This window comes from Sinocyclocheilus rhinocerous, unplaced genomic scaffold (genome assembly GCF_001515625.1).
Source record: "Sinocyclocheilus rhinocerous isolate Xijiao unplaced genomic scaffold, SAMN03320098_v1.1 scaffold2666, whole genome shotgun sequence".
Taxonomy (NCBI): domain Eukaryota; kingdom Metazoa; phylum Chordata; class Actinopteri; order Cypriniformes; family Cyprinidae; genus Sinocyclocheilus; species Sinocyclocheilus rhinocerous.
Window position 1 is genome coordinate 416164 of NW_015641019.1, and position 24044 is coordinate 440207.

The window sequence follows — 24044 nt, forward strand, 5'->3', positions numbered from 1 at the left end:
CACACATATATATATATATATATATATATATATATATATATGGCACTTAATATAATGTTTACTTAAAATAATTAAATTCTATTCTATTTTTAAATTGTATTTAAAATTATGATTTGACAATTAACTGATAGACAAATTAAATAATTGGAAAAAAAAAGATTCATCTGAAAAGTGAATTTATTATATGACTTTTATACAGGCATATGAATAAATACATATTTAAAAAATAGCCTATATATTATATTTATGAAGAGAGCATTGTAAAATTAATACAGTGCATGATATGAACACTGTAATCTTTGCGAGCTTGCTTTACGTTCAACTATTACAAAATGATTTGTGCATTTTAATATTCCACAAGTCCACAACAAAGATGCAGTGAGTACAATCATGGTCCTATTTTGTGTGTGGGATCTCCAGCGCTGATGGCGCCAGCATGTACTTGGTTTGCACTGAGGACTGGTGCAGTGATGTGGTCCATCTTTGTCAGGAATTTTTAAGCATATATCACATCAGATTGCTTCCATACACTGTAGTGACAGGAACAAACAGGAAGATCTGTGTGTTTGTGCACAGAAAGAGGGGGAAAGAGGGTAGGGAGCTGTAGAGCATTCACCCTCCTGTGCAGAAAACAGACTTTTAGCCTCAGACCTCATTGCCTATTGATAAATGTTCCCGTGAAGTATGCATGTGTTTTTCTGTGGTTTGGGTTACTAAGAATGATGTTCTTACAATGGATATGGGAACGTATTTAGATTCCTCCTGTGTAAATGTCACTGGTGTGTGAAATGGATTATGTGTAAGAAGACATGCTTCCTTTTTCTGTGTGTTGGTGTGTGTGTGTGGGGGGGTGGGGTATGTAGGCCTAAGTATTTTTGGTAACATTTTATTTTAAGGACCAATTCTCTCTATTAACTTGCTGCTTATTAGCATGCATATTAGGGTTGCAACAACTAATCGATTAAATGGATTATGAAAATCATCGACAACTATTCTCATTATCGATTAATCGGGTCTGCCCACAGTGCACGTCCAACGGAGTTTACATACTTGTCCAACTTTAGCCGGTCGCGTCAAATTAAAGCACTGAATTACTTATTTCTATGGACAAAATGCATCTAAAATAGTGGAGGAAACAGAATGAGATGCTGCAGGAGAGTTACGTGATCCAAGCTGCCCAAAACATGAGAATTCTTTATTTTAAGCTTTAAGCTAATGCATTAGCGTAATGGCTTGCCCTGTCAGGCGCTTTAACAGATGCGTGTGCGTCTTCAGCGCAAAAAAACGTTCCGTTAACGGCCATATCCTTCTGTATAAATGTCACAAATTCACGCGAGCATTTCCATTTTTGCATAAAGGTCCGTCCTGACAGTCTGTGTTAAATTTTAATCTTTACTGAATGAGCGCCAGCGCGTCAGACAGACGGAAAACAGAGACAATTAATAATCAGCGCAAAAACATTTATTGTGCTGAAATATCGGTTGTTGAAAGTTAAATTAAGGTTTAAAGGTCAACATGCATTGCGCATATTTTATGAGAGTAGGAACTGTAAGGGGATAAAAGCGTGTAATTGTCTGAATATAAATATCAGACGCTTCAAAACCGCCTTTAACAGGATAAAGAAATGACACTAAGCCCTATTCGGAATCCACGAGTTTAATCACTGAGGTGATAAGTCTATTTATTTTTTACAGACGTCCATATGAGAAACAATTACCGTCCGAATCGGGCTAAGACGTGACTGTGGTATTTAGGAAAAACTCTTAATTAATAGTGAATATGTGTTCCCTATTGTTAGGAACAACCCCTAAGTGTTACTGTATTTTTATTAAGTGTATTTTTATTAAGTGTATTTTTATTAATATAATAGAAATTAATATACTCGTGAATATGTGTTCCCTATGTTAGGAACAATCCCTAAGTGTTGTATTTTTATTAAGTGTATTTTTATTAATATAATAGAAATTAATATACTCTATATATTCAATTATCCATTCATCTACTTAAAATATATTTCTGAAAAATACATAAATTAATTCTATAGATTGTTTATATATTTTGTGTAATTACAAATTTTTTCTAGGCCTTTTTGTCAAATCTCAAAGACATTAGGATAGGCTATATAAAATAAATAAATCATGATATATAGAAATGTAAATATTTCCAAAATTATATTTAAGTTATGTATATTATTATTATTTATGTCAAGGCCTTTGTGTCAAGTCGCAAAGCCATTGGTGTATATATATATATGTGTGTGTGTGTGTGTGTGTATATATATATATATATATATATGTGTGTGTATATATGTATATATATATATATGTGTATATGTATATATATGTGTGTGTATATATATATGTATATGAACGTAAATATTTCCAAAAAATATATTTATAAGTTGTAAATTATTATTATTAATAATTTTAAATTATATTATAAATTAACATACAGTCTTTCTTTTTCAGTGTCAAAACCTTGTGTATGTATTGTGTCCAGCATACAAGACTTTCAGCATTTTTAAAAATCATGAAGTTGGTTGAGAGAATGTCCACTTGTGTATGTGACAGAGGGGATTTTATATACTCTTTAAAAACCCTCTAACTCTTTTTTTCAGTCTCAATGTATTGGTCACATCACATGTGTCTTTGTCTGATTGCAGCTGTGTTACACACTCACATACACACTAGTTTCACTTCAGACTATCGCCTGAAAATGGATGTCCCAAAAGATAGAATCAATAGTGTGAAGAACACAACAATGCTCCATTGATGCTGCGAGGCATGACTTAACACCTGCTGCTCACATAAACAGGATAACTTCCCTGATCTGTAATTAAGAGTCCAGTCTGTTCAATAAAGCTATTTTGCAGGTGACCTGGAGTGTGTAGAATCTCATTAATCTCATTATACTGTATTTTATATCTGGTGCCTTTACTAACCACACAGTGTTGCACAAGCTGAAACTGAGCTGTGTAACTGATCTGACCACTGACTTCACTGTATGTTCCCATGAATAACTTCTGCGAATTGTGTTTTAAACAGCTTTGAGGAAATTATCTGTTTTAAGATCTTGTGCTTGCATCTGTCTGTATATGTGTGTGCGACTTTATTTTTGTGTACTTCTCAGTGCTGTGTATACTTATTAAACATATTGCTTTAGAAAATATGATTGTGTACTTCTCAGTGCTGTGTATACTTATTAAACATATTGCTTTAGAAAATATGATTGTGTACTTCTCAGTGCTGTGTATACTTATTAAACATATTGCTTTAGAAAATATGATTGTGTACTTCTCAGTGCTGTGTATACTTATTAAACATATTGCTTTAGAAAATAACTGTTTAATAATTTCAAGGACTGTCAGGCAGACAGGGCCGTCAGTGTGTAATTGTCTCTTTGAGGAAATGATTACAGCTTCTAGACCCTAATCTCAGGCTTACAGACAAAATCATTCATCTGTTATCATAATAACATAATAACAGACATTCCAGAGTATGACTGAATGCGAAGGGAGACAAGAGTGTGGCAAATACAGTATGAATGTATGTATCAGTCATACTGAAAACAGACAATTTTATATCAGACTCCTCTTATTTAGTGATCCTATGCCTCTTTTTACTTGCAGGACTTTAAAACAACAAGAGCAACATGGCAATGAAATCATTATTACAACCCAGCCGGATGGACAGAAGTGGTAGCTTTCTTCAGGTAAGATGATCTTTCTGTGAACATTTCTATATCTGCACTTAAAATTTGAGCAGGATCCTGACAAATCAAGGGCAGCATTTGAGACTCGATTTTTGCATATTTTAAAAAAGTGCTCACTCCCAAGTCAGCTTATTCTGGAACTTTGGCATTTTTATTTACCAGTTTTACTGTGTGATTGTTGGAAATTTTAAATCTGATCTAATAGTATCTGAAGTAATGGGGGGAAAAGCACACTTCTCCTTAACAAACTGCATGATTTAAGGCATCATTCATGTTCATAGCATACACAATGCAGGACAATTTAAACACAAAATGTATAAATGTAATATTAGGGATGTAACGATTAGCCGGTTTAAAATCGATTCAAATATGTGACGATTCAAATCGGTTGAGATGCTAAACAAATTGCGATTCAATTAGGGGTAAGAGTTTATATGAATGCATGTCTGAGGGGAACTTACTGTCTTTAGAAAAGTTTAGATGGTATTTCTTCTTTTCATCTTGCCTCTGTATAATGCATATAAAAAGTTCATAAGTGCAGCGCTGCTTTGTTTACAGCGGAAAGAGCACAGACAAAGCCTTATTTTGTTTATATGAAGAGATTTATTTTATTTGTGTTACTTATTTATTTGATTTGGGGCTTGTTTTAAAAATTCAATTTAGTTTTGTTATTTACATTTACATTCTATTTACGTTTAGTTATTTAGCAGACGCTTTTATCTAAAGCGACTTACAAATGAGGACAATAGAAGCAATCAAAACCAACAAAAGAGCAATAATATATTAGAACATATTAAAACTAAAAATATATATTATTAAAAGTGCTATATTAGTATATTATTATATTGTTATATTTCAGTTTCACAAGGAAACATGCAGCATTTTGTCCAAGCAATAATAAAAGGACACATTTATTTATAATTTGTCTTAAATCTCATTTTGTTAAAAAATATTTAGCAGACGCTTTTATCTAAAGCGACTTACAAATGAGGACAATAGAAGCAATCAAAACCAACAAAAGAGCAATAATATATTAGAACATATTAAAACTAAAAATATATATTATTAAAAGTGCTATATTAGTATATTATTATATTGTTATATTTCAGTTTCACAAGGAAACATGCAGCATTTTGTCCAAGCAATAATAAAAGGACACATTTATTTATAATTTGTCTTAAATCTCATTTAAAAAAAATAAATAAATTCGTGAATCGAATCGAATCGAACCGTGAATAGAATCGAATCGTGAGTTGAGTGAATCGTTACATCCTAATATGGATGAATTCTAAGCAACAATAAAGAAGATTGTTTCCATTAGATGTTTTTTTTTTTCATTGCATAATGTTTAGTTCCAAATTCATTTTTCTGAGTTTTTAATCTGTGCTGCCTGTGTGCTTAAAACAGTTTGCGTCTTAAAAGATTTGTGTTAAAATTTAATAAGAGCAGGACACGCAGATGGTGCTACAAACTCTCATTGGCCAATGTGCTCAAGCAGGGACTGTTTTTGGATCAGTATAAATATCCCCATTCTCCTACAGAACATTTTCTGTTCCACTGCGTACATTCACTGGCTGTCTGGTGTTCCTTATAAAAATCAATGGACAGAGTGTGTGTGTGTGTGTGTGCGTGTGTGTGCGCGTGTTTACGTGCGTGAGTGTGTGTGTGCGTGTGTGTGTATGAGTATGAGTATGAGTATGAGTATGTGTGTGTGTGTGTGTGTGAGAGAGTGTGAGACTGCAGCAGGACTTGTTGCCCAGACAGGACCATTCAAGCGTTCCATAATAGATGTTTCTTTTTTGCAGCACATCTCTCTCTCTCTCTCTCTCTCTCTCTCTCTCTCTCTCTCTCCCTCTCTCCTTAATTAGTCTTTCATCTCTTCTTCTTCTTCTCCAGGGCTTTTTTTAATGTTATCATTCAGTCTAAACAATCTATCTATAAACAAGCTATCTCTGTTCCGTCCTCATCCTCCATCTCGCTCATCTAAAGTTTATTTTGCCTAGTTTATGTTGTATTTTATGACATTCACTCCAGGAATTTTTCACTAGCACTAGGAATTACAATAGAAGAACTACCGTCTTTTGATTCTGTTTTTATCTGCATTTAATGGCCTGCAATTTAATCCCAAATAGTCCATAATTGCAGGTCAACATTAAAAGCGCAGGAAGCTGGCAGAGTGATTCAGAATATTTACATGGAGTCAACATAGTGCAGTCACCACAGTGGCATATTGGAAACATTACTTCATTTTGAAAGTAGTATTGGTCAGAATGCCACTAACAGACTGCCAGGCACTGCTAATTTTGTTTATGTTGTTGTTTATGTTGTTTATCTACAAACTAGACAGTTGTCTATACTATGCAGAATATTTAAATGTATGTAAAATAGAGGGTTTAGTCATTTTTAAACTCCATTTGTGCAGTGGACATGAATGTTACACCAAATCATGCACTTTGTTGAAAAGAGATGTGCTATTACTTTTTAAAATGTGATCCTATTAACTTTTTGCCTGGTGGACAATAAAATGTGCCCAAAAATCCAATAAACTTACATTACATGAGTATGGAAGCTTGTTTCCGCCACAGGATAATAAAGGTACATAAAAAAAAAATGCAACTTTTTATCTCACAATTCTGAATTTTTTTTTTACTTCTCGATTCTGAGTTTATATCTCACAGTTCTGAATGAGATATAAACTCAGAATTGCAAGAAAAAAGTCGGAATTGTGAGACAAGAAGTAGCAATTACCTTTTTTATATTTTTACTCAATAATGGGAGAAAAGTGAGATGTAAACTTATAATTCAGAGAAAAAAGTCAGAATTGTGAGATTTAAACTCACAATTAGGAGTTTATAGCTTGCAGTTAAACACTTTTTTGTCATGTCTGTAATGGAGTTTATTTGCATATCTACTGTCGTCATTGAAGATCACATGTAGCTACTTGCATAGAGTAATGCTGTGATGGTTGGGTTGTGTTGCCATGGTAAATCCCATTTCCTGTCGGGGAAAATAGATTAAGAACACAGGAAAGTGACTAACTTGCTTCCTGCTCGTGGATGGATGTCCAGCGAGGCTGAAGCTGTTTCTCTTGTCTTGGTCACAAATAAGCCTCTTTCAGCTTGTTGTTTTTTGTTTTTTTTTCCGCCCAGCTTTCCATTTTCTTTTTCCTTCACTGTTCTCTGCAGGTTTCCTGGCAGTTTCTCTCTTTTTCAGATTCTTTATTAGCTAAAGGGATATTGCCAAAGTGGATTTTAAAAAGGCCACTACATTAATTCACCGAGATGTTTTGTGCTTGGACAAGTAAGATTTTACTTTTTCTGTCTATGTGCAGCTTGTCGATGCGTTTGCATTGTCACTGGGTGCATTGGAGCAGCAAATGGTTCGTGCTGCGCAGGAAAAAGACAGAGATCCAGACAGAGATCCAGACATTTCTATGTTCACAGAGTGAGTACACATTACCGTACACATATCGAGAATGCATTAAGACCATCATTGTACAGTAAGTTAAATAACAGAGCATTTAAATTAAACAATAACTATATTATCTGTACTTTTAATAATGCTTTGCTATTATGTTTATGTTCTGTAATACACATTTAACCTCTGTATGTTTTACAGTAGAGTCCAGTAGAGGGCGCCAGCGTCTAGTCAGTCTTTCTAATGCCTTTTCTTCCTTTAAAGGACATAAAAGACGTCTCTGTCAAAACAAAGACAACCCACTACACCCATTTTGTTCCCTGTAGGATAGAGGGAGAGATGAGCGCTTTGTGTCTACATTATCCTGCGGTTGATGGGGATGGTACGAGCATAAGTGTGAGTGTCTTGGACAAACTGATACACACACACCCCATCTGGCTTCTGCTTTCCATCGACCAGCAAGAGGCCTCTGGCATCCTACTGCAGCAACCAGCTGGGGTAAAATATGTCAGAGAGAGTGAACACAAAGACACCAGACGCAGTTCACAGAAATTCCGATTCTGTCATCATTTAATCACCCTTGTTTTGTTCCAGCCCCACTGGACTTCCATGAAATGTCCAGGTTTCTGTTTTCCAGAGTGGATGTTGATTTATACAGCTTCAAAGATGACAAAAAGTATCATAAAACATTTCATGAATCTTTTTCCGAGTCTGGAGCCATAATTATAGGTTTGTGTGTTGGAAAGACCTGTTGTTATGTACTTAGCATTTCTCATTCAGGCAAAATACAAAAAATATTGTATGGTTTCAGAAGACTTGGAAGGAGTGCACACTGCAGTAAAGAATAGCGTAACATTCATCTGAGTGTCTCCTTTCATGCTCCTCGGAAGAAAGTCAGTCATGCAGGCTTGTGGTTACGTGAGGGTGAGTAAATGATGACAGAATATCCATTATTCCTTAAAGAGGAAAAATTAAGGAGATTAAAGCTAAAAACTCATTTATTATAGAAAATATTTGCATTTACAACAGAATTTGTGATTAATCGGTGAAACATTTGGTACAAGAAAAATATGAACTAGAGACTTTAATTAATTGAGATATTTGATAAATACTTTTCAAGACACATTATAGACTCTCAGAGAGCAAATTCATTGCCATTAGAGCTGTGGTTCTTAACCAGTAGGGGGCCTCAAAATGAGTATTTAAATTAATATATTCTTATTAATAAATCAGAATAATCTAATTCCAATCTAAATTAAAATGCTTAAAAGCATAAAATCAAGATGTAAACTGAAATCACATTTCTTTTCACCCCCTCATTGTTTTATTGAAGAGCATACGGTTCTTGAAAAGTTTGAAATCACAAAATGAATCATGGTAAATTAATTTAATATCAGTACTTTCATTTTAGAACTGGGAGATAAAAAAAAAAGGTTAATGGTATGGTTTACCCAATAAATGAAAATTCTGACATCACTTTTGAATGTTGGTAACCAAAAAGTTAATGTTAGCCACTGACTTCCATAGTTTTTTTTTTCCCATACTATGGAAGTCATTGGCTACCATCCACTTTTTGGTTCCCAGCATTCTTTTGTGCACAACAGGAAAAGTAATTCATACATGTTTGGAACGACGTGTGTGTGAGTAAATGATGACAGAATTTTTTTTTTTTTTTGGTGAACTGTCCCTTTAAGAACTACTGCATCAGCATTTTTTTTTCTTTCCTGTCCAGGTGTTTTTAGTGTGGAAATCATCTGTCCTCCAAAAGAAGGTCCTGTCATTCCACATGGATGGTAGCTCAGACTCCTCCGTCATTCACATCCCTGTAAAGGAGAGCCAGTACAGTATGTCAGATCCCTTATATCATATTAAGCCATAACTGTTGTTGACACTCTGCTCACATCTAGCCATATCTACTTCTGTGTACTGTGTCACCATCAGTTCAGGATGTTTGGCTGTGAAAGATATGTGGGTGTTTCTTTTTTTTTTTGGTTATCTATCTTATTTATTGTTTGTTGATACTGAGCAGCTTGTTACTTTCACGTGCATGCAGTTGTGAGGTCAAAGACTGCTTGGCAGAGACTCAATAAATCTCTGTTTTGAGTCAGAATGGGGAGTTTTTCCCTTGTTTCACAGGTAGTTATAATCAGTCATCAGTTATTTTAACCTGAGCAGCTATTTGCAACTGGCTTGGTTTGAAACAGAGGCACCATATTTGCAGCTAATATCACAACATCACAATAGTAGCCTGGCAGCATTTCAGGTATTTACAGCAGTGCAGTTCCAAGAAATTCTCCATGTGAAATATCAGACACACCTTAGCGTTTTTGGCCTGGGCGCAAATCCAGCTGTGAATTTTCTCTGTGCCTTGGAAATGGATGTGGTCTGAAGGGCGCTGAAGGCTTGTGAGCGTTTTACCTGCCAAGTTCAGAATCAGTTCAGAAATTTCCCAAAACATTTTCCGAAAATTCCCAACAAATGAAGAATCTAGAGCAACACTCAGTGCCCCTGTGCTTTTATGATGGATGGAATTGTGAAAATGCTTGGAGATTATAAATCCTTATTGGTGTGTATTGCTCTTTTTTTCCTAGCATTTTCTCTGGAGGGCTCAGGAATCAGTTTTGCTGACCTTTTTCGTCTTGTGGCCTTTTATTGTATCAGCAGGTAACACTTTTGTAATGACTGATAATTATTAAACTTGTCAATTATTAGACTGCTAAGACAAGCATCATTATTGCTATTGCTAATACATATGATTAGGAAGTTGAACAAATCCCTAACCCTAAGCACTGTAGTTTATGCATGTAACTCAACCACTCCCACGGTCACATTTGTAAGAAACAATCCACTATGAACAATTTGATTGTATTTGGAATGGATAAAATGTTTAATTGCTATCTTGCCGTCCTTACCTTCACTGCGGTGCTAAAGTGTGATAAGAACATAAAAGACAGTATATGCAATATTTATGAGTAAAGAAACAATGAATGATTGTGCAGAAATGAACCCACTGCTCATATAACACAATTATATTCATTCCCCTTATCAGCAACAGGATGAAGTAATATATGGCCAAATAATAATAAGTACAAATGATTTATTTGATATCATCCATAAATCAGAAGACTGCAACAGTTCTCCATGTGATGTTTGTTTTTTCAAGCCTGAATGCAATGTATATAATCTGTCACCATTTATGTAGGAAAAGGTTGAATCTCTCCTTTTTTTGTCCTCTTTTTACCCTCTTTCACACACTATTTGTCTGTCTGACTCTCTTTGTTTAATATTAGAGACATTCTGCCGTTTACCCTGAAGCTTCCTGAGGCCATCCACTCAGCTGAGACCCTGTCAGATCTACATGATGTATAATCTGTCACCATTTATGTAGGAAAAGATTGAATCTCTCCTTTTTTTGTCCTCTTTTTACCCTCTTTCACACACTATTTGTCTGTCTGACTCTCTTTGTTTAATATTAGAGACATTCTGCCGTTTACCCTGAAGCTTCCTGAGGCCATCCACTCAGCTGAGACCCTGTCAGATCTACATGAAGTGGCTCAGCAAGGAGCAGGTACTGACCTATCTAGTCTAATCCACTTAAAATTATGATCAATATCTCATTTAATATAGATACAATTATATATATATATATATAAAATGATATATAATAATACATTATTTCCTGTTTGGCCCCATGGTTATCTATTTGTATGCTACACCTATATGAATATCTGCACAGTAATGTAGATATCTGTGATTATGTGTATTATTTGTGACAGATGAATTGTGAATTTACTCAAAATAGGTTAGGGGGGAAATGTCCAACGCAGGGTTATTAACTAAAACTGAAACAGTTAAAAATAGTTTCATTACTTGAAATAAAATAAACATTAACTGAAATAAAATCAAAAAAAAAAAAAAAAAAAAAAAAGTCTTTTATTTCATAAATGTATTTTATTTCATTTAGTTGACAAAGCAATAGTTCTCATTCTCATTTAGTTTAACTTCATGTGCAAAAAAAAAACAAACTCTATAGACATTTAAAAAAAGACAAAAGCACACAACAAATTTCAAAGACTTTAACTAAAATTAGAATAAATATCCCAAACACTAAAATAGCAGTAGTCCAACGTCCTTTCAAATTCAGGGGTCATTCACTCTCTCTGATTTTGGAGCCAAGCGGAATTTGGAACACAAAAAGAATCTTCAGTATTATCAGAAATTCAAAATGGCCCTTTTCATACAATAAAAATGATAATTATCAAATTTGCTTCATTTTGTTTTTTAAAAATCACATAATAGTTTTTAGGATTAGAACCCTGGTCCCCATGCACACTAAATGAAAACAGCAGTAGCACAAACAGACTAACACTTCTTACATTTGTAAAAATGTCTTTTTTTTTTTTCTTGCTCCTGTCTCTGACCTAGGGCAACAAGTGAGTCAGGTCTGCCACTGGTGCTCCCTTAAAAAAGCAGGGGTGACGTGATGTCAAGTGTGTCAGGAAATCTTCTCTCAACAAACAGCAAGGGACACTCTCTACCCCAGACAGTTCTCTGGTTCAGGACAGACCGCCGATCTCTCACGGCAGCTGCTCTGATGTCTTACAGATAGAGGATCAAACCTGCACCCCAATTGGGAAGCTAAATGTCCCACTACCACTGACCGACACCTGCCCTAATACCTCAGAAGGTGAAAGAAGTTGCTCCAGCAGTGCTTTGTCTTTTATCAACCCTGTCTTTCTCAAGACACAGCAAGATGTCACTGGAAATTTAGAAACAGTGATCGCAAAGGGCCCAACAGCCGAAAACGGAAAATCTCGTCCCCCTCCTCCACCAAGACCACCTCCTCCTCGTATTTTGGTTCATAGCCCTACTGCATCCCCAGGCCCGAAGACTATGCCTTTGAGTGCTGGCATTACCAGAATGAGTCAGAGACACAATCCTCCACCACGACCTCCACAAGCACCAGACATTGACAGCTACCGCTGTACCATTGCGTTAGATGACGAGATCATCTCTAGAGCCCTTTCTCAAGCCAATACGACTCCTTTAAACCCGACCAGCAGCACCATCCTGCAGCAATGGACTGGACCCGAAGAGAAAGGGCGAAGCTCAAATGGCCGAAGCTTGTCCACTTCCTCATCGGACTCTCTGGATTCTCCTCTGCATCCTCTCCCTTTGGGACTATCCCAAAGTGTTGGCAAAGGCCTCTCCACGGATGACAGCAGTGATGAATATGACGACGATGATGAGGACGACTATGGTGTGGGACTTGAAAGGGATCTGCATCTCCGCCTTCATGCTTCCCGCATTTCAAAGAAACTCCTGACGGTCGAACTAGTGGGAGCGCGTCCAAGATCGCTTGTTATCCCACGAGCACTAAGGGGACACTTCCGTAAGGTCCGAGGTGTTTTCAGTGTACTGGCTACACCTGAAAAACGCATCTTGCTCCGGATCATTGAGTTGTCCCAAGACAAAACTTCCTACTTTGGGTGCCTGGTGCAGGACTATGTGAGCTTTGTGCAGGAGAATAAAAACTGCCACTCGTCCAGCCAGGATCTTCTGCAGACCATCCGGCAGTTCATGACCCAGATGAAAGCTTACCTCAAACAGAGTATGTCTTTTTTTTTTTTCTTGCTCCTGTCTCTGACCTAGGGCAACAAGTGAGTCAGGTCTGCCACTGGTGCTCCCTTAAAAAAGCAGGGGTGACGTGATGTCAAGTGTGTCAGGAAAGCAGAGTGCTTTTTTTCAGTATACTCAGGCATGTTGCATGTACAAGTAATAATTAGTAATGCAATATTTTTGTATGTTCTTACATGCTTCAGACCATCTTGAACCAGTGTCAAATATTATTTGTCAAATAATGAAGAAATATTGCAATGTTCATAGAGAAGATGGAAACTTTGCCACTCTTGTGAGTAACTATGTGTTTGACTAGGTCTCTTCGTCACCACAGCTGTGAACATGCTGGCCTACTATTCAGTTCCATGTTGTTGTTATTATTAGTCCAGCTGACATTCCAGATAGCGTGTGAGAATATGTGAGCTAATCAGAGCATAGAGGTCACTGAGGGAAAGAGAGTGTGTGTGTGTGTGTGTGTGTGTGTGTGTGTGTACCGACACGGGACTTCCTTTGTTACTTAACAGTGATAGTTCCATTCTGCCTTAGTAAGAGACAGCATTTTTGAGAAGTTAGCAATGAACTAAAACATCAACAGCAACAAAAAAACACTTGTATCACCTTAGCAACACCCTTAATATGTACACTAAAGTTGCCACAGAACAATTGTAAGTTTGATTCATTAATTTGAAGTCTCTTTTGAACGAGGCTGACTGTGGAATAACTATCTATTCTTAATAGAAACTGGCCCATCAAACTAACATAAGGAGAAACCATACTGAAATGGGTGGGGAGAGAGACAGAAAGCATGGGGAGGAGAAAGAGGAGGGGTTTGGTGTGCTCTGTGAAATCAACCTCCCCATACACGCTGTCTGTTTGGATAAATGACTCAGTTTTTGGCCAGCTCTGTGTTGGGTGTGTTTGAATGGCGTTTGTGAATCAGGTTTCTGAAATGCACGACTGAGCTCGCTAAATTTCTCCAAGAACTTCAGTGGGCCTGAGGACAACACAAGTGAACAGACGCTTTAGCCTGGCTGTAACTAGATATAGCCACACACTCAAATTCACATGTATGCTGTCAACGTGTGGTGGTCTATGGTAGGAAACTGGAGTGGGTGTGTTTGCTGCTTTTGTGGTTGTGTTGGTATGAAGTTTGTACATGCGTGTTGTTAACCATTAATCAGATTCTCTCTTTTGTTCCAGCGTTCTGGGAATCTTCTCTCAACAAACAACAACATCCGGCAGTTCATGACCCAGATGAAAGCTTACCTCAAACAGAGTTCGGAAATGAACCCGCCTATAGAGTCTTACATACCCGAGGACCAGATAGGTGAGTAGATTTCAGCACTCTTTTTAGAGCCATGTTGAACCAGAGTAATTTTGAAAGCACCTTTCTGGGAGATCAACCTACGAATGGCTTACTTTCAGGGATATCTAATCCTGTTCCTGGAGGGCCACTTTCCTGCAGAGTTTAGCTCCAACACATATGCCTGGAATTTCTAGTAATCCTAAAGACCTTAATTAGGCTGGTTTAGGTCTGTTTAATTAGGGACCGAGCTAAACTCTGCTGGTGGCAGGAATGGACACCCCTGGCTTACTTATAGTAACTGTGCTGTGCTGGCTGGGTGGGTGGGTTTTATCCACTGTTCATTTTACTAGTATCTGGAAACTATTCGTTGTGTCATTTTGAAATGTTATCTTTTTTGTCTTCCAGATATCTTTATCTTCTTTGTATCCTTAGCTTGCCTTTTTGTTTCCTAGTCTGTGCAATTTGCAAACTCATACACAAATTCAAGGTCTGATTACTTTGACTTACCTGAAAGTTCAATAATATATTATGTATATAGTCCAAAAAGAGGGGCTATGCAATTATGCCATTGTTATACAGTATATACCTGACATTAGAAACATATTTTGTTTTGAATGCGAGTTTACCCTTATCAGTACTGAGCAGCTTTTTTATACAGTGGAAAATGCAGGCTAAAAGGTTGTTGATAATGTGGTGGGAATAGCAAAAATTGAAAACAAGAGCAACTGAGCAGTGAAACACAAGCATTATATCTGAAATACCTTTCGAGTTCAGCTTTCCTCTCTGCAGTTGCACTGAAAAGTGTTTGAGGTAAGTGCAAGGCCAACAATATAATATTAACTAGTCTGGTTTGCATAAAAATGACAGCTTCAGCTATGGAAATAGCTGAAATGAGGTGTGCATTTCACAATTCACACAGAGTAGCAGTCACTTTAATAGCAGATTAAATATTGAGTAAGTGCATTTTAAGACAAATGTGATATAATCCTGTTTTATAGCTCTTAATATATTAAATATGCTAAAAACATTTTTATAGGTCAGTTAAAAACCAATAAAGAGAGCTTGAAGGCAGAAATTTTAGAATTCTGCATGAATACTTTAATCATACCAAAAATAATACTTGCATATTAAACCTAAGGCAAGTAATAAAGTGTTCAAATTCTTCATGAGTGGAGCACTTAAATTTGTGTAATTTATCCCAGCAATATGTTGTTGGTTTAGCTTAAAGATAGGCTAACGCTTTCCACATTAATGATTAATGTTTTCCAAAGGCCAGACTTTTCTTTGTTTGTTTAACTGTAATGTTATTAGCTTTGAAGCTGTGTTGTGTTACCATGGTTACACAATAGTACATAAGGGACATAACAATAAATAAAAATTAAGTTTCCTTAATTTATACACTTTTGTATGTTTCAAATGTTTAGCATACCACCTTGAAGAACAAAGCCACCAGTGTTTTTAATACATTTATCTTATTACAAAATAGTAATGTGGTACAGTGAAGGAATTAAATGGTAATAGCATGTTACTTTGATTTATGCCATGGTACTGTATGATTATCCTAATCATATGTCCATATGTATATACCCAATGTACAGCAAGCCAATGTAATTTTTTTTAAATTTTTTTAGTGCAATCAAAGTAGGTTTGAGTTTGACATTGGTAGGGACATAACCGAAATAAAATATCTCTGATTGACTGATAAACCCCACACTCTTATTTCAGATTTGTTTTTAATTTTGTTGATAATGCACCTAACAATTTTCTACATTCATTTTAAAAACATTAAGATAAAATTAAAGAGAGTAAACTTAACTGAACTGTGAAAGAGCACATATTTGCTTAAACTTCTCAAGTAACATGGAATGCCTTATTTCAGATGCAGCCAAAATTTTAATAACATTGGTTGCATATACATTAAATGTAATTGTTTGATCAAAATTATTACTAGGGACATAGTAGTAACTGTATTTTGGTAGGGACATGTCCCTAGCGTCACTGCTAAATTCTACCCCCTAGCTTCAGAACATGTTGCACAACTAAAATTGTGCAATTGTTACAGATTTTGAAAAGACTAATCTAATTATATTTTTCATGCTCTCCGTTTTGTATGTCTGTGTCATTTGTAGTTAGTCACACTCACAAGGAAGATAAGTTACTTGTTATGAGTTATGTGTGTTTGTAGGAGTAACTCAGTCTGTGTTTATGTGTGTATGTTTGTGAATTCTTTAGGTTTACAACATTTTGGTGCATGATATGAATCTGTAATCTACAGGTAACTGTAGCTTCTAATATTTATACATCTTGTGTACACTCTGAATAATACAGTTTCATTATAGAAATGTTATTGTCATAGTGTGTAATTGCTTGTTTAAGAACTCTATAGTGTACAGACAACTGATGCCTGCTTTTGTCCTCATTTGACTTGCCCTTTGCATCTCAGACAGCCCTTATTTCACAGCAAGACTTGATAACCGAGAGCTTAGGCCTAATATATCTTGTAATGTTTGTGTCAGTTTTTCCATAAACTCAGCAGACATTGTACGCACTCTAAGCATTTTGGATATTTTGGTTTTTTACTGGTGCAGAACAGATATTTGTGCTGTTCCTCACTTTGGATAAAAGTGTCAGTTTGTATTCTTCATCATCAAATGATAACTGTTCATTGGGTTTCTGCCACACCAAAACTACACAATTGCATTAAAGTTGATGTGAGATGGTACTCAATGTAAAATGCTCTGGCTGTTGAAAATGCACCACAAATGCAATGATTCACACTGTTGAGATATAAAGGAATAGTTCACCCAAAAAAATGAAAATTCTGTCATAATTTGTTGTTTATGCTCCCGTCGCTCCAAACTTGTATGACTGATCTTCTATGCTGCTCTTTTCCATACAATGTAAGTGAATAAAATAAGTTAATATTTTATATATATTTTTCTTTTGAGTTCGTTTTTATTTTATTTTAAGTGACAAATTTTTTTTTTCAGTTTCAATTGTAATTTTAGTATTAGTTAACAATATAACCCTGCTTCAAAATCTCTTTAGTTTAGTTTAGGAACAACATGAAGGTTGAGTAAATTATTACAAAATTCTCATTTGAGGGTGAACAATTCCTGTAAAACTGTATTAAATAGAAAGTTTAGAACTTCATGCCTTTTTACTCATTTTTTGTATCACTATGAAGATGTTTAATGTCTCTGAAACTTTTATGTTAAAGCTTTAACCGAAACTCCATCTCTTTCACAGATCCAATGTTGGAGAAGGCCATGCATAAGTGTGTGCTGAAACCTCTGTACGGCTGCTTGCAGTCAGTGCTGCATGACTTCCAGGTGGCCGGTGGAGTGTGGCAGAGGCTGCAGGAGAATCTGGCCCTGGCCAAAGCCAAACAACCTCACGAGCTGGGCGTGAACGGAGCCCGGCCTCCAGATGCCCACGCCATCCACAGGATCCGCCGAAAACTCAGAGCCATGTGCCGGATGTACTCACCTGAGAGGAAGATTATGGTGCTGTTAAAAGTCTGCAAACTCATCTACAGTATTATGCAAGACCATGAAGGTGTGTATGGGTGGAGTTATGTCTTCTGGGTTTATTTAAAGGCTTTATATGTGATTTATGTTTTAGGTGTGTATGAGATCAGTAATTGAAAGGCAAAAGTATTTGCACCTTAATCAAGTGGAAGGTACTTGCTGGAATGGCTTGTGTAAAGGTCACTAATAAATGTTTCCTCTGTGTGCGCCAGTGCGGATGTTTGGAGCAGATGATTTCCTACCCATGTTGACATATGTGTTGGTCCAGTGTGACATGCCTCAGTTGGACACTGAGATCCTGTATATGATGGAGCTTATAGATCCCACATTACTGCATGGAGAAGGTGTGTTACCATGTTCTCATACTTATGTGATAATGTTACATAAGTCTGAATTCTTTTAAATGATTTTCTGTATCAAGAGGAAAAATTTAAGAGCTTCAGAACTAAAACAGTATTAGTTTCTCCAGTCCAACATTTCATGTGAATTCTCTTTCATTGTTCATAAAGACAATGTTAACAAAGTTAATGAATCAGAATCAGAACTGTGCAGTATTCTAGTATCCAAACTGTAGGAGGAGTTTCAGAACGGACAAGCATTTTCCATGTGTGACGAAGTTCTGTTCCCCACAGAGTAATTTCCTCCTGGGTGTGTCTCCTATACTTACTGAGCTCATTGTGGCAGCCTTTCATGGAAAAGATGTATTGTGATGTATATACACAGTCAATTCACAGACTTGTTGATCTAATGTAACAGATAGGATGATCCTCATTATAGTGATAATTTCCCCATTGTGTCAGTTTCAAAATTCCAGTACTTCCAGTCTGGTCAGTAAATAATGCATGTTTTGAAAACCCTAAAACCTAGTGAACTGCCTTGCTGTCTGTTGTTGCCTATAGAGTGCAACAGTCGGGTTTTGGAAGTAAAAATGCCATTCATTTTCTCCTTAGGGAAATTGACTGAACTAATAAACCTTTTAAAACAGACCTGTTATGAGCTCAGAGATTGTTAACTGATTGCATATACTTTTGTTGAAGCCATCTATTTGCGTAAATTCAACTGACTTTTAAAATTATTGCTTAATAGCAGAATTTGTGGTGAAAAACTATACCCACGATTCTGTAGAGACAATTTCACCAATCAGAGTCGCAGTGAGCAAAGCGCACCAAAAGAGATCTTTAACTCTGCCTACTCCCATGAAAATATAATATTTTGTTTCTATAGATACAACCAACACATTTAAATAAATACTTTTATATTTCTTAGTTGTTTTAATTTGATTCAACAAAAGATTTATATTTCAAATAAATGCAGTTCTTCCAGCAAATATCGCGGTTTCCAAAAAATATTAAAGGGGTCATATGATGCGATTTCAATTTTTCCTTTCTCTTTGGAGTGTTACAAGCTCTTGGTGCATAAAGAAGATCTGTAAAGTTGCAAAGACTGAAGTCTCAAATAATGTTCTTTTTAGCAGCATCATATGACCCCTTTAAGCAGTACAACTGTTTTCAACATTGATTATAAGAAGAAATGTTTCTTGAGCAGCAAATCAGCATGATTTCCGAAGGATCATGTGACACTGAAGACTGGAATAATGCCATAAAAATTCCATTTTAAAATACAGGAAATTAGAAAAATTTAAATTGTAATAATATTTCACAATATTAATGTTTTTACTGTATTTTTATCAAATAAATGCATCCTTGGTAAGCTTATTTCAAAAAACTATTTTTTTTTAAATCTTACCGACAACAGACATTTGAATGGTAGTGTAGGTTTTTCAAGTAGATTTTTAGCAATACTTTATAGCACTAAACAAGTTTTTATTTAGGTTTTGGAATGTTCACTGGATGTTTGAACTGTTTATTAAGGTGCTCCTTTTCTCTTGAACCTGTACAGGAGGATATTACCTCACCAGTGCATACGGAGCAATGTCACTGATTAAGAACTTCCAGGAAGAGCAGGCTGCACGAATACTCAGCTCTGCAACACGCGGCACACTCCACCAGTGGCACCAGCGTCGCGCACTGCAGAGAAACCTGCCCTCAGTGGACGACTTCCAGGTAAAATCCTGACCTCCAATCAGGTTGTGGTCAACATTTGAATAGTTTCTGACTGTATTTTATGGATATGGACTATTTTCATTCCATAAAGTTTCTTGTAGGGATGCACCGATACCACTTTTTCCAGTACTCGCCCGATACGATACTTTTATTTTTGGTACTTGCCGATACAGAGTACCGATACCAATATTTTCATTGCATTTGTAAATTTTTTAAATATTGGGTACAGAAACAAAAAGAGTATGTATAATGTTAGTTGGTTAACTTCATTTATCAAATAGATACAGTCAAACCTAAATTTATTCAGACACCTTCAACATTTCTCACATTATCACAGTTTATTCGCTATAGTTTAGAAAATGGTAATAAAATATGACAAGAACTCAGAGTTAAACTGTGTCAGAACAAATTCAGCTTGATAATGTCAGATAACTTTGATAGAAAGGTATGTAATGGATTACAATAAACCAAAAATGATTCATACAGCTGTCAATCAAACTATCAATACTTAGTCGGGCAACCCTTAGCCTTAATGACAGCATATAGTCTCCTGGGCATGCTGTCATCCAGGTTCATGCAAACCTGAACTTCAATTTTTCCCCAGACTCGGTCTGAATCATTTTTGGTCCCAAATGTGTATCAATTTTACTGGTAGTCCACTATATGAAGACATTTTGGGTATAATATATCACAGTTTAGTTTATTTTGCTATCCTCACTTTACATAAATGAACTATATTCACTTTCACCAGAAATTTGTGTATGCTTAAGAGTGAAAATAAATTACGTTTATAGTGAATGCCCCTATAAATTGTCTTATATTTACGATTTAGTTTTAATCCAAATGATGCGTGCTAAGTGAGCGAACATCAATAAAGATCACACAACAGAAGAGGTTGAAAATAAATTATGTTTATAGTGAATGCCCCTAGGAATGGTTTTATTTTTACGGATTAGTTTTAATCCAAATGATGCGTGCTAAGTGAGCGAACATCAATAAAGATCACACAACAGAAGTGCGCGCTCTCTCTCTCTCTCTCTCTCTCCCTCCCTCTCTCCCTACCATTAAGTAACTTGTGCATTGCTTTACTTACTTCTTTTTGACATATCCGACCGAACTACAAACTTTCCAGTGATGTCTGTGAGAAAGGGATATTCACTCGACAAGCTTGCGCATCTGCGCCGCTGCGCGCTCAATCCACTCAGCGTGATTTGCTTACCAGCTGGCGCAAATCAGCTATACAGGCATTAATACTGAATGTTTTATATTCATTGCATACATATACTTCGTAGACATCTTTAATCTCTAATAACTCCATTCTGCTGTCTGTTGTCGATGTTTTTTTGTCTGAATATGGCACTTATCACATGCTGTGTGGTATCGGCGTTTGGTATCGGGGCATTTTAACGAGTACGAGTACAGGAGCTCAGTATGTATCGGTGCATCCCTAGTTTCTTGAGTGGTAAAAAACTCACTATTATGTCTATTTGTTTGTTTGTGTGAAGAACTACATGCGAGTGGCTCTGCAGAAGGCAGATAGCGGCTGCACGGCTAAAACCCTTCAGGTGCAGCCCTACGCCACGACGGAAGAAGTGTGCCGCCTTTGTGCGCTCAAATTCCGCGTGTCTGATCCAGAAAACTACGGCCTCTTTCTCTACACGGATGACAGCAGCCAGCAGTTGGCTGCAGACACACACCCACAGTGGATAAAGGCAGAGATACATAGTCGACCGAACCGTCAACACTTTTACTTTGTCTACAAGTCGATACCCAACATGAACTGTTCCACTCCTTCGTCTTGAATGCAGGACGTTTCCTGAACACTCAATAGCCGGAAAGTGTTTAATGAGGGAATGTGTATAAAGATCGTAAAGTGAAAAAGTCTCATGGACACAGTGGCTCAAAAAAGAATTATGTAATTGGCACTTTACATGAATAGAAACGTTCCACTTAATGATTGCAGTCAATTTGTTTAAAAATGAGAATACACAATTTTTAATTTTTATAATTATTTACTTGTTTTTCTTACTAAAGGGGTCCAAATGATGTTATTTCTTGGGTATCAGAATTTCAGGCAATATTGTTTTTTTTGTTTTTTGGTAATGTGGGAGAAATAAGTAGCAACTGGCTTGCATGCAAAATTCAGAAGACTTCTAAATACATTTTGGGTTTCAATAATGACAAATATTTTTATTTGTATCAGTTTCACCGATTACAATTGTAACGTTTGATCATTCATAATTGTATGCTTATGTTATTTCTTGGGTATCAGAATTTCAGGCAATATTGTTTTTTTTGTTTTTTGGTAATGAAATAAGTAGCAACTGGCTTGCATGCAAAATTCAGAAGACTTCTAAATACATTTTGGGTTTCAATAATGACAAATATTTTTATTTGTATCAGTTTCACCGATTACAATTGTAACGTTTGATCATTCATAATTGTATGCTAATATATAATGAAAATATATATTTTTTATAAACGTAGTGTGACACCAAAAGTGTGCTATATTTTTAGAAAGTCACATATATGCATATTACATTATGTAAAATAGTGTTTATTCACATTAAGTTATGATTTGAATAGAAATGTTTAATATAAAAGGCATTTATTGGGTATTGTAAGTTATGTGGTATTGAACCTGTGAGTATTTTTTTTCCCCTTTGATTCAATATGAATTCAATGTAGCATCTTTCCCCAAAAAAAGCCAGGACTGCAATGAAAGCCATATTGGGCCATTGTTATGCATAAACAGAGGTGTCAGAGATTCTCTCTAGTTAACCTATAGAGTTCTGTATATAATCTTTAAGCTATTTTTGCATTCAGGTCGAGTGAGTGTTGAAGTATTCGTCAGAAGAATCGTCTCCTCTGCCATCAAGAGACTCAATCAACACAGTGTGAAAATTCTTTGAAGGAAGAAGCTTTCAAAATGTGAGCTTCAGAAGAGATGATGCTTGATCATGTGGTTGCTTTTTCTTTATAGAGATGCGTCAGTGTGACCTTGCAAACTGTTAAATTGGCTGGAGAAGCTTTTTTTCTCACTTTGTTCTTTTGAAATAAGAACACTTTGCTGTTTATACATCAGCCAATGTCTAAATGTGCTACACTGTAAATGTTATATATTTTTGTGCCGTTACATGTACAATGCACTTAGTGCAGAGAATGTGATTTTTACCAGTTTCCTGAACACTGAACTTGTGCATATTTTATTCCCTTTGTGGTTATTTGCACTGCAGGAAATAAAGAGTGTCTTTATTCTTTTGATTATCTCAAACAGTTTAATGTTTTTCAAGTTACACTGTTTTGTTGAGCGACCTAAAATATACTTCATGCAGGTATTATTATTACTTGTTTGTAAAATATTATTAAATATTAGTATTTTAAATAATTATATTATCATTTATTTTTAATATTGCAAAAATTCTTCAATATTATTGTCCATGAATGAATCAACTAAATTACATTACACCAAAAATGTTATTAATATTAGCATTTAAAATAATTCTATTTATATATTTTTAACATATTTAATAATTATTTACATTAATGTTGCAATATATTAGGTAAATTATATGAATATTGCTATTTATAGGTAAAATAGTATTGTACATAGTTTCATTATTCATTTATTTTTTATGAATTAATTATTAAATATTATTTATTAATATTGAAAAAAGTCTTCAGTATTATTTAACATGAATGAATCAACCAGACTACAATACGTTACACCAAAAGTTGTTAATTTAGCATTTTAAATAAATCAATTAATTATTACTTCATTTATTTAGTGATTATATTAATATTGCGATATATTAGGTAAATTATATTAATATTGTATTTAGGTAAAATATGATTTAATATTAGTATTTCAAAAAAAAAAATTATTCGGTTACTTTTAATTTTTTATTAATTATTCATATGAAACTTGCTAAAAGTTATTCTTTAATATTATTTACCATGACTGAATCAACCAGACTACTTTAAGAAGTTATTAGTATTAGCATTTTGAATATCTATATTAATTAATACTTTATTTTAAATGTATGAATTCATGAACCAGACTTCATTAGGTTACACCAAAGGTTGTTAAAGATAAGATCCGGCAGAAATAGCTAACAACTGCAACCGTTTTCCCTTTTTACAGTACAGTCAACTCCCTGGGTCTCTCTCCTGTCAGTGTCACCCCCGGAGAGGAGGACAAGACGCCTGACAGCGCTTCACATTTCATCGTCTGGATGCAGCATCTGCGCTGACTGCGTGCCCGTCACCATGGTGACAGTGCAGCATCAGCACCACCGCTGTCATCCACAAAACCTTCATTTTAGCCGGCTCTTATTTCTTCCTTTACATTACCAGCCTCCCACTTAAGGTTTTTTATTTTTATTTTTTATTTTTTCC

General features: G+C 35.5%; 1 protein-coding gene across 1 annotated transcript in view; it reads left to right on the forward strand.

Annotated features, from left to right (window-relative positions):
* Positions 1-21852, forward strand: part of LOC107753906 (ras and Rab interactor 2-like) — a 22476-nt gene extending 624 nt beyond the window's left edge. The window contains exons 2-16 of the mRNA XM_016570179.1: positions 3629-3711; positions 7043-7155; positions 7460-7626; positions 8861-8972; positions 9720-9792; positions 10419-10491; positions 10630-10696; positions 11554-11561; positions 11650-12739; positions 12781-12788; positions 13948-14074; positions 17303-17611; positions 17796-17927; positions 19483-19646; positions 21152-21852. Of these exons, the coding sequence (XP_016425665.1) occupies positions 7050-7155; positions 7460-7626; positions 8861-8972; positions 9720-9792; positions 10419-10491; positions 10630-10696; positions 11554-11561; positions 11650-12739; positions 12781-12788; positions 13948-14074; positions 17303-17611; positions 17796-17927; positions 19483-19646; positions 21152-21448 (2733 nt within the window). The 5' untranslated portion in view covers positions 3629-3711; positions 7043-7049 and the 3' untranslated portion in view covers positions 21449-21852. The remainder of the gene's footprint in view (positions 1-3628; positions 3712-7042; positions 7156-7459; positions 7627-8860; positions 8973-9719; positions 9793-10418; positions 10492-10629; positions 10697-11553; positions 11562-11649; positions 12740-12780; positions 12789-13947; positions 14075-17302; positions 17612-17795; positions 17928-19482; positions 19647-21151) is intronic.
* Positions 21853-24044: the final 2192 nt, after the last annotated feature.